This window comes from Indicator indicator, chromosome 15 (assembly GCF_027791375.1).
Source record: "Indicator indicator isolate 239-I01 chromosome 15, UM_Iind_1.1, whole genome shotgun sequence".
NCBI lineage: Eukaryota > Metazoa > Chordata > Aves > Piciformes > Indicatoridae > Indicator > Indicator indicator.
In genome coordinates this window covers 21,589,689-21,600,422 of record NC_072024.1, presented here as the reverse complement: position 1 = coordinate 21,600,422, position 10,734 = coordinate 21,589,689, and the positions used below count along the sequence as shown (strand labels likewise).

At 56.3% G+C, this 10,734-nt stretch overlaps 2 protein-coding genes across 2 annotated transcripts; both read left to right on the top strand.

Annotated features, from left to right (window-relative positions):
- Positions 1–259: 259 nt before the first annotated feature.
- On the top strand, positions 260–1,940 carry LOC128971627 (T-cell surface glycoprotein CD1b-3-like). The gene is made up of 5 exons (XM_054387231.1): positions 260–332; positions 638–888; positions 1,072–1,342; positions 1,449–1,733; positions 1,840–1,940. The coding sequence occupies exons 1-5, from the start codon at positions 260–262 to the stop codon at positions 1,938–1,940; spliced, it is 981 nt and encodes a 326-aa protein (XP_054243206.1).
- Positions 1,941–5,058: 3,118 nt separating this feature from the next.
- LOC128971626 (T-cell surface glycoprotein CD1b-3-like) lies at positions 5,059–8,124 on the top strand. The gene is made up of 5 exons (XM_054387230.1): positions 5,059–5,125; positions 6,379–6,639; positions 7,213–7,494; positions 7,601–7,885; positions 8,024–8,124. The coding sequence occupies exons 1-5, from the start codon at positions 5,059–5,061 to the stop codon at positions 8,122–8,124; spliced, it is 996 nt and encodes a 331-aa protein (XP_054243205.1).
- Positions 8,125–10,734: the final 2,610 nt, after the last annotated feature.

Genomic DNA, 10,734 nt, shown 5'->3' with positions numbered 1-10,734 from the left:
AGCTACGAGGGCCCCATCCTGCAGGCAGTGGGGTGGCCTCACTGCCACTCAAATTCCGCCAGCACTCACACCCACATTTGTGGTGGCCCAGTCCAGCCTACCCAAGCAGCAACCTCAGGGACCTCCCCAAAACCTCAGTGCCAGCCCCATTGGCTGACAGGGCCACTAGTACCAGTGGAAATGCCCAGCAGAGCCACCCTAAGCAGAAGCTTGTGGCCACATCTTTCACATGCACACCTGGGGCCTCTCTGCTGGCACCATGCAGCCCCCTCACCTCTTCGTCTTCCTCATCTACCTTCTGCCTCTCTCTGGAACATGGGCAGACCTGGAAGGCAAGTGGGAGTCCTGGCTCATCCAAACCTGTTCCCATGGCCCTGTGGGACCATGCGACATTTTGCTCTTCAGTCCCTCTGGGCATTACCTCCTCACCCTTCCTTGTCCCCTGGCTCCACACCTCCACCCCAGCAGGGATGCAACCATGCCAGGTAAGAGTAGGGGGTGGGAGCTGGGTCTACCAAGAATGAAGGGACCTTATGGGGGACCCAAAGATCCTGAAACCCTGTCTCTCAGCCCTTACACTTTGCCCAGCCCTCTCTTCCCACTCCTATCTTCTCCAGTTGACTCTTGTCTCATGTAGGAACCTTCACTATCCAGCTGCTCTGGGCCTCCACCTTCCAAAACAGCTCCTTCGTGGATATGGAGTGGCTGGGCCTGCTGGAAGATATTGAGCTTGGTTCTGTTGATAAGCACATGTGGACCATCCACTTCTGCCAGCCCTGGGTGTACCAAGCCCTTCCCTGCAGAGACTGGCACACCACTGAGAATATGATGAAGGCCTATTTGCAGGAGTTCAACCATGTGGTCCATGAAGGTGCCATGCAGAAGGATGTGCCATGCAGAAGGATGTGCCATGCAGACGGATGTGCCCTGTGAGTGCCTGGACTTCTCTGAACATTTGGGAAATGAGGGAGAACCTGGCAGTGCTGGTGCTGCACAGGAGATGCTGACCATGTCTGCAGGAAGGAAGTCCCTGTCCCCCATGCAACCTCACTCTGCTTTCTGCCCTTCCAGACCCAATGCATGGCAGGCTGCAAGATCTACCCCAACAGGACCTCCCAAGCATTCATCTCTGTGGGTTATAATGGCCTGGATTTCTTCAGCTATGACATGGACAATGACACCTGGCTCATATCCCAGGACAGCAGCCTGTCACAGCATGTCCTGGCCACTCTCCATAACTGCACTGCCTTCAGTAAGGTGGTGGCAGCCCTCTTCAAGAATACCTGTGTTGATGGCATAGAGGCGTTACTGAGCTATGGGAAGGCAGCTCTGGAGAGACAAGGTGAGACCACCCTGACCAGCAGCATGGCCACCCCGAAGCCCGTCACACACTGGAGCCAAATGGTGTGCCACCAGGGCTCCCCCCAGCCCTTGTGTCTCCCCTCCAGAGACCCCCGTGGCCGCAGTCTTTGCCCGCACAGCCAGCCCGGCCCAGCTCCTGCTGGTTTGCCGTGTCACCGGCTTCTACCCACGGCCCATCAGCGTGGCCTGGCTGCAGGACGGCCAGGAGGTGCCCCCGGGCCCGGCGCTCAACACCAGCAGCATCCTGCCCAATGCCGACCTCACCTACCAGCTGCGCAGCTGCCTGGCCGTGCGCCCCCGGGATGGGCACAGCTACGCCTGCCGCGTCAGCCACCGCAGCCTGGGCACCCGCAGCCTCCTCATCCCATGGGGTAGGTGCCGCCCGTGGGGACAGGCATGGGGTTCCGGAGCTGCCCTGCCCCCTGGGGTGGAGCAAAGCCAGGAAGGCTGAGGGCTGCCTCTGCTTCTGTTGCTCAGGGAACGCGGAGGTGGTGCTGATCGCAGGGCTCGGGGCCGGGCTGCCGGCAGCCGTGGCAGTGGCTGCCATCATGGTCCTCTGGGTGTGGAGACGCAAGTGAGGTCCCTTCCCCTTGGAGCAGCAGTGGGAGAGGAGGAGTGGAGATGCCCCAGGGGATTGCTGCATTTAGCAGCAGAACTGCTCCCCCCCTGCCAGCTGCTGTCTGCACCCCAACAAGGTCTCATCCATGGAGCACCCATGAGCTGTCCCTCATTTCAGAAAGCCCCAGCATGAGGAGGAATCAGAGTCCAGGAATTCCATCCTGAGAAAGAAACCTAGCCCAGAGGGGAGCCACCAGCCCCCGTTTCTTTCCCTCTCAGGGACAAAATCTCACCCTTTGTCCACTTCAACAAAATTCCAGGCACTGCTGAGTGTGAGATGAATTTAACTTGGAAACACAGCAGGGAAGCCTGGGGAGCTCCTGAGCTGCTTGAGTTTATTAAGCAGACAAGGGGCCAGGCCGGAGACCTCCTCACTCCTTGCTCATGATCAGCTCTTACCTTGTGGCACTGCGCCATGCACCCAGAGGCTCTGTAGGGCACCCCCACGCCCAGAGGCAATTTCTCCTGGTTCTGGTTCAACCAGCCACCTGTCAGCAGGTGGTAAGCTGTGTCCTTCTGCTGTCCTTTGCTGGCTTCTCCTTCTAAAAGCTGCCTTTATTAACCACATGACAGAATTATTTGTGCTGACACTCAACTGTTCCAGTGACAATGGTTTGAAACTGGAGCAGGATAGACTTGGATTGGATGTCAGAAAGAAGTTCTTGCTTGTGAGGGTGGTGAAACCCTGGAACAGGTTGCCCAGAGAAGTTGTGGAGGCTCTAGGCCTTGAAGTGTTTAAGACCAGGCTGGATGAAACTTTGAGCAACTTGGTCAAGTGTGATGTGTCCCTGCCCATGGCAGGGGGCTGGAACTAGATGATCTTTAAGGCCCCTTCCGACTCAAACCTTTCTGTGAATCTGTGACTGACAGCAGCTGGCCACAGAGCATTTTACAAAGTGCTGAGTGACACTGGAACTCTGAGGTGCAGCCTCACCAGAGCCCCCAGTACAGGGGGGTGATCACTTCCCTGGTCCTGCTGGCCACACTATTCCTGATACAAGGCAGGATGAGCTTTGTGGTGGCGTGGCAAGAAATCCCCTGCATGATGCCAGGGTGAGCTGCTGGGGAAGCTGGCGACATTTCTGGGCCTGCCAAGCCACCACAGCATTTCTGCTTTTCATGGCACAGCTCCGCAGAAGGGAAGGGGTTTAGTGTCCTTGTCTCCTCATGTCTGACTCAGCATCATGAGGTGCTGGAGCTCAGCCCACAACAGCTCCATATGGGCCTTCCCCATCTGAGAACAGCAAGACAGAGACATGGAGCAAGGACACCTGGTCCCAGCTGTGCTTGGAGGGCTCCCATGGCACATTGCCAGATAGCAGAGGGGATGCCTTGGCCCTGGTTGTGTCTGGAGGCTATGGAGGTGCACCTCCCCCCAGACGCCCCCTCAGCTCTGGTTTCAGTTCTGCCTTTGCCCCCGACACCAGCAGCCCCAGGAAATGGAAAGGGGAAGTGCAGGGGGAGGGGAAGCACCAGGGAGCACTCAGGGAGGGGCAGTGGGTAGGTAGGGGACATTGTGAAGATGAGGTCGAGGTGGTTACAAAGGGGATGGCACCCACCACTCCTGTTCCCACGGTCAGGAGGTACCTGGGGAGGGGCACGTGGTTCCCACCGAAGATGGTGGGAAGAATAAGCGAGGATCATGCTGCAGCCCAGCCCCAGGCCCTCTCCTGGCAACATTTACGGCAATCATAGAATCATAGAATCAAGAAGGCTGGAAGAGACCTCAAGGATCATCGAGTCCAACCTGTCACCCTACACCTCATGACTATCTAAACCATGGCACCAAGTGCCACGTCCAATCCCCTCTTGAACACCTCCAGGGATGGTGACTCCACCACCTCCCTGGGCAGCACATTCCAATGGCCAACCACTCTCTCTGTGAAGAACTTTCTCCTCACCTCCAGCCTAAACCTCCCCTGGCGCAGCTTGAGACTGTGTCCTCTTGTTCTGGTGCTGGTTGCCTGGGAGAAGAGACCAAACCCCTCCTGGCTACAACCTCCCTTCAGGTAGTTGTAGACAGCAATGAGGTCTACCCTGAGCCTCCTCTTCTCCAGGCTAAACAGTCCCAGCTCCCTCAGCCTCTCCTCATAGGGCTTGTGCTCAAGGCCTCTCCCCAGCCTCGTTGCCCTTCTCTGGACATGCTCCAGCAATTCAACATCTTTCCTAAACTGAGGGGCCCAGAACTGGACACAGTACTCAAGGTGTGGCCTAACCAGTGCTGTGTACAGGGGTACAATGACCTCCCTGCTCCTGCTGGCCACACTATTCCTGATGCAGGCCAGGATGCCATTGGCTCTCTTGGCCACCTGGGCACACTGCTGGCTCATGTTCAGCTGCTGTCAACCAGTACCCCCAGGTCCCTTTCCACCTGGCTGCTCTCCAGCCACTCTGACCCCAGCCTGTAGCTCTGCATGGGGTTGTTGTGGCCAAAGTGCAGCACCTGGCACTTGGATTTGTTGAATGCCATCCTGTTGGACTCTGCCCATCTGTCCAGGAATGTTCCTGAACTCACAGGATGGGTAGGAATTGCATGTCACCTCCTCGTCCCCAGGATTAGGCAGGAGGAAGCTGAGCTGGAGGTGCCATGGGAATCCAAAGCATCTCTTCTGCCTGTGCAGGGGCTGAGAGGACAGCATCCACCTTTCTCCAGTCAGGGCTGAAACCCAAAAGCCATCATCACCTCCAGCAGAACTGCTGCACCCCACAAGAGCAGGGCTAGTGCCAACGTACCATCAGTGGGGAGGGGAAGTCAGGGGCATGCAGCTCAGGTCCTTGAGCACCCATGTTCTCCTACTGCCATTTTGTGGGCTCCCTTCCCCTACCCTCTCCATCTGTCCAGGCTCTCCCCAGCCTGTGGCAGCACTTCATGCTCAAGATCTTATTTTGGCTTTCCTCCTTCCCACACATCCCCAGCCCCCAGCCTGGGACCTCCAGGCTCCTCCCCAACACATCTGCTCTGGTGCCATTGGCAGAGCGCCAGCACTGTGACTACTGGGCTGGGTCAAAGTGTGGAACCAAAGGGGTTCTTCCTGCTCTCACTGTCACTGCTGCTGCTTCAGCCTTGCTGCATGCACCATGCAGTCCCCTCACCTCTTCCTCTTCCTCCCTCTCCTCCTCCCAGGGATGTGGGCAGACTCAGAGGGTAAGTGGGAGCCCTGGCTCACCCCAACTTCTCTCAACTCCTGTCAGAGGACCCCACAGATTTCTTAGGGGAGGCACATCCAGGCCACCCTGGATGATCCTCAGCATCCAGAGATGATCCTCAAGCACCAAAGGGCCACCCCACATGGTGCATCACCCAGCGGTGTCCTGTCCCTGCCCACCCTCTCTGTTCCTGCCTCTGCCCACTCTCTCTGTTCCTGGCTTCAGTCTGGGGCTTCATGACCCACTGCCTCCAACACAGGGGCTCAGGCACCTGAGTAGAAGTGACACCAGGGGTCTCCAGACAGGTATTGGGTATTGGGGTTCTTCTAAAGGCATCTTCCTCCTGAAGGGAGCCCATGGGTGCTGGGGGGTCTCAACCCCCTGTGGGCCTTCTCCAGCAGCACCTCGTGTTTGTCAGGGAACTGCACCTGTGAGATGGTGTTTGGAGCACTTCTGTCAGAGTGCTTCACCACATCCCCATGAGACCTCACGTTTCAGGGGTGGGGGGGAGGGCATCAGCAGTCATGGGAACATGAGACTGATCTTTGGTCTGGGCTACTCGCCTGTCCCTGTCAGGGTTTGGTCTCCTTAAGCTTCTGATGCCCAGGAGCCCCCAAATCTGGATGAAATGCCCTTTTCTCTCCTTCATCCTCCATGTTCTCTGTGCCATGTACAGGCCTTTAGCAGATACAGGTCCTAGCATGAGTGCTGTGTCTGGGGGAAGCATCACCCCAGACAGGCACCGAGGTGCTCCCCCACCATCCACCTCACACAGCCAGACACCAGGCACTGCGCAGGAGGGAGGCAGGGAGAGGACAAGGTACCTGAAGTCCTGTATGGGAGAGAAACATCTAGTTAAAAATGAAATGGAGAAGGAAAAAGAGCAGCAGAGATGGAGGAAGTTCAGAAGGGAAAGTAACCCTGGGCAGGCCAGGGGCATAGAATTGTAGAATGCTTTAGATTAGAAGGGACATTTAAAGGTCACCTAGCCCAATCCTCTTGCAGTGAGCAGGGACATCTTCAACTAGAGCAGGTTGCTCAGAGCCCTGTCCAACACGACCTGGAATATTCCCAGGGATGGGGCACCTGCCACCTCCTTGGGCAACCCGGGCCAGTGTCTCACCACCCTCAGCATAAAAAATGTCTTCCTTCCACCTAGTCAGAGATCCCTGTTTCTCCTCCAGCCACTTCCCCGGACATCTCCTCTTGCCTGTAGCCCTTTCCCATCTCCATCCTCCTCCTTTTTCCCAGCAGAGCTGAAGGTTTTACGGGTGCTCCAGACCAGCCTCTTCACCAACAGCAGCTCTGCTGAGGTGTATGGGCTGGCTCTGCTGAGGGACATACCCATCTACACAATGGACCGTGTCAACTGGACGCTGTCCGTGCAGCAGCCCTGGGCCCAGCGGGCCGCTGCGGAGGGGGACGCCGTGAAGATTGCTGCCCACTACAAAACAGCTCTGCGCAACATGATCCGCTACATGCACGACACGGCCCAGGACATGGCAATGGAGTGTGAGTATGGGGACACCCCCAGCCCCGGCCCCGGCCCCTTCCCTGCTGCGCCCTGCTCCCCACTGGGCTGACATCTTTGGGGTCTGCCAGCGTGCAACAGCTCCTGAAAGGCTAAAATGGGCGATGCTGTGGCTGCCAGGGCACAGGGCAGGCAGGAGCAGGAAGGGCAGCGCTCCACAAAGGCCTCGAGGCTTCTGCCGTTTGGTACGGGGCTGCCCCTCTGCACACTGGGGAGTTGCCACCAATTTGCCATGGCTGCAGGACCTGCACAGCACAGATCAAGCAAGGAGAAAGTTGGGAGCAAGTATTTTGGGGGACAACATTGTGCCTAAGCAACTATGCTGTGCTAACTGGCCCTGCATCCACTCAGGCCTTCCAAAGGGACTGAGGGCTGGCAGGGTACCTTAGGGCTTCTCAAAGCACCGCTCCATGTCCTGCTGCCCATTGTGCTCCACTGCCCATTGTACCCCACTGCCCATTGCAACCATATATGTGCCTCCAGACACATTCTGCCTCATGCCACTCATGTCCCACAAACTCATGGGAGCTCTCCACTGGATCTGCACTTGGCAGACCCATTTGTGATCCAGATCCACGCAGGCTGTGTGGTGTACCCCAACGAGACAGCCTCGGGCTTTATGGATGTTGGAGCGGATGGCAGAGGCTTAGTAGCTTTCAAGGCAGAAAGACGGCGCTGGGAGGCCCAGCAGCTCTCCCCACTAGCACAGTATATCAGCAAGTCCCTCAACAGAAACAAGTCTGTCATGGAGCTCCTGGAGCATCTCCTCACCATCCTCTGCCAGAGCCACGTCCTCACCCTGTACAGGTATGGGAAAGCTGATCTGGAGAGACAAGGTGAGACCACCCTGACCAGCAGCATGGCCACCCCGAAGCCCGTCACACACTGGAGCTAAATGGTGTCCCACCAGGGCTCCCCCCAGCCCTTGTGTCTCCCCTCCAGAGCCCCCCGTGGCCGCAGTCTTTGCCCGCACAGCCAGCCCGGCCCAGCTCCTGCTGGTTTGCCGTGTCACCGGCTTCTACCCACGGCCCATCAGTGTGGCCTGGCTGCAGGACGGCCAGGAGGTGCCCCCGGGCCCGGCGCTCAACACCAGCAGCATCCTGCCCAATGCCGACCTCACCTACCAGCTGCGCAGCTGCCTGGCCGTGCGCCCCCGGGATGGGCACAGCTACGCCTGCCGCGTCAGCCACCGCAGCCTGGGCACCCGCAGCCTCCTCATCCCATGGGGTAGGTGCCGCCCGTGGGGACAGGCATGGGGTGCAGGGTGCAGGCTGCAGGTAGTAGCCACTGGCCGTGTGAGGGGCAGCTCCTGCCTGGTGTTGCCACCCTCACTCACACTGCTGTCTTCTTCTCTCCCTGTCCCAGAGAACCACAGCCCAGTTCCGACCGTGGGCATTGCTGCGGCAGTGCTGTTCATTGTGGCCATAGCCTCTGCTGGGGGCATTTGGTGGTGGAAGTGTAGGTGAGGTCTCTTTCCCACCATCAGCTCTCAGGTCGATGGGCAGATGGGTTGGGCCAGGGTTTCAGCAGCAGCAGCAGCTCTGCAGGGATGAAATTCCTGGCCCTGAGCACGGTTCACAGCAGCCTCTCCTTGCAGGAAAGGTGATGGGACCAGAGGGGACACCCAAGAATTCATCATCTGAGACCTGGCTGCCCACACAGAAATGAGTTTCCTCTTCCTGCCAGTTCTTCCTGCTCACCTGGTGTCCAATCCCTGACCCATCAGCACTGCCAGGGGGGTTCCCATGGAATACCACCACATTAAACAGCTACAAAATTCCACAGTCTCATGTGTCTCCTGTGGCTTTCGTTCTCCTTTCCCCTCATGAGATTCCCCCCAGCAAATCCCACAGCATGCTGCAGGGACCCTGTATTGCAGCCAGGAAGGCGCTCTCTTTTCCTGGACACTGGCCCATCTCCCCTGGCATGTCAGGAGAAGCAATTCCTCCACCAACCTCTTCCACATCTTGGCATCTTGATGGCCAGTGTCTACCCCTGGCAGAAGGGCAGTGAAAACCTGGGGACAGACCAGTGTGGGACAGCTGAGTGGGATAGGGGGTGGAGAAGGCCACAAGCCAAGAAGAGATGGAGGCATCTGAGCTCTTTTAACTAGGGACAGAAGAGGAAGTGAGGACCAAAGTGACATATCAAATTCCCTGACACTGGGAAGTGTTCTGAGCAGGTTTAAAGCTGCTCTGACTCCAGTACTGACCTCATCCTCTGGCCAGGATGGGTTTGGGCTGGGCTCTCCTCTATTCTTGACCCTGCCCCTGCAAAGGCTAAAGGGATGTGGGACAGTCACCCCCCCAATATGCCTGAGAGCTATCAAAGAGCCACACTGAGGCTTTGAGGGCCTCTTTGAGTGACATGTTCCCAGTAAGGGTAGTGTTGTGGGTTACAGAATCATAGAATCATAGAATTGTTAGGTTTAGAAGGGATCTCAAGGATCATCCAGTTCCAACCCCCCTGCCATGGGCAGGGACACTTCACACTACATCAGTTTGCCCAGAGCCACATCCAGCCTGGACTTAAAAACCTCCAGGGATGAGGCTTCCACCACCTCCCTGGGCACCCTCATGGTGAAAATCTTCTTCCTAAATTCCAATCTGAATCTACCCATTTCTATTTTTTTCCATTCCCCCCCAGTCCTATCACTCTCTGACACCCTAAAAAGTCCCTCCCCAGCTTTCTTGTAGGCCCCCTTAAGATACTGGAAGGCCACAATAAGGTCTCTTTGGAGTCTTCTCTTCTCCAGACTGAATAGCCCCAACTCTTGACCATGTCTGCCTGCCAGATGTCTACCAATCTGCTCTATCATTCCCCCTCCTCAACTGGAAAAGGGGGAGGAAATACAGCAATAGGCTGGTCGGTTGAGATAAGGACAGGGAGATCATTCAGCCATTACCATCACGGGCAAAGCAGGTTCAGCTTGGGGAAATTAGTTTAATTTATTGCCAACCAAAATCAGAGTAGAATAATGAGAAATAAGAACAAACCTGAACCACCTTCCTCTCACCCCTCCTTTCTTCCTGTGCTCAACTTCACTCTTGACTTTTCTACCTCCTCCCCCACAAGGGGCACAGCAGGGTTAGGGTTGATGTCAGTTGATGATGCATTGTCTCTGTCACTCCTGCTAGACTCTGATGTGAAGGAGTTAAAGCCTTAAACACTCTGTGAGGGTGCAGTTGGGACAAGGATGTGCTTTCTGATTAAAAAGAGCAAATATGCCAGCTCAGCAGGGTTTGGAATGCATCTGAAGATGAAGGGCCCATGCTAAGTTTTGCATGTGCTCCACTGAGATAAGGAAGTTTGCAGCAAACCATGCAAAAAGCAATAAAGAAATAAAGAACAATGGAAAGGGTTCGTGCTGCCCTTTCCCCTTGCTCATGCACACACTGGCAGGCACCGTGCTTCCCATCCCAAGTAAGGGATGCCTCAGGAGGCAATGAAGCAACATCCCTCTTGGCAGGGACCTGAACGCACTGGGAGGTGTGGCAGGTGTGAACCCACCATCAAAGAGCCAAGGAACAGACCAGGTGAGATGCCACTGGAACCCCGGGTGGTGATCTGTATCTTTAGCTCCCCTCCCTCTCTCTCTTCCCTCTACTCCTTTCTTCCAGGCACACCTTGTGTACACACACACATCTAACTTGAGATGGGCAGCTGACAATATCTTTTTTTAGTATGGACCTATGCTGTAAGTCTCCTTAATTCAACCCAAGCAAATCCCTCTCCACATTCCGTCAGAAAGCTGTAGAGAGCCATGAAGTCACCCCTCAGCCTCCTCTTCTCCAAACTGGAGAAATCCAGCTTCCTCAGCTACTCCTCACGGGACATGTCTTCCAGGCTGCTCCTCATGGAACATGTCACCAGCTTTCTTGCTCTTCTCTGGTGCAGCCCAGAATGGCACAGGCTGTTCCAGATGGAGCCAGGCCAGTGCCAAACAGACTGTGACGATCTCCCCTCTCATCCATCTGGTCACGTTGTGTTTGATGAACCTCAGGATGTGGTTTGCCCTCTTGGTGCCAGGGCACAATGTTGGCTCATACAGTGCCAGGTGCTGACCAGCACCCCCA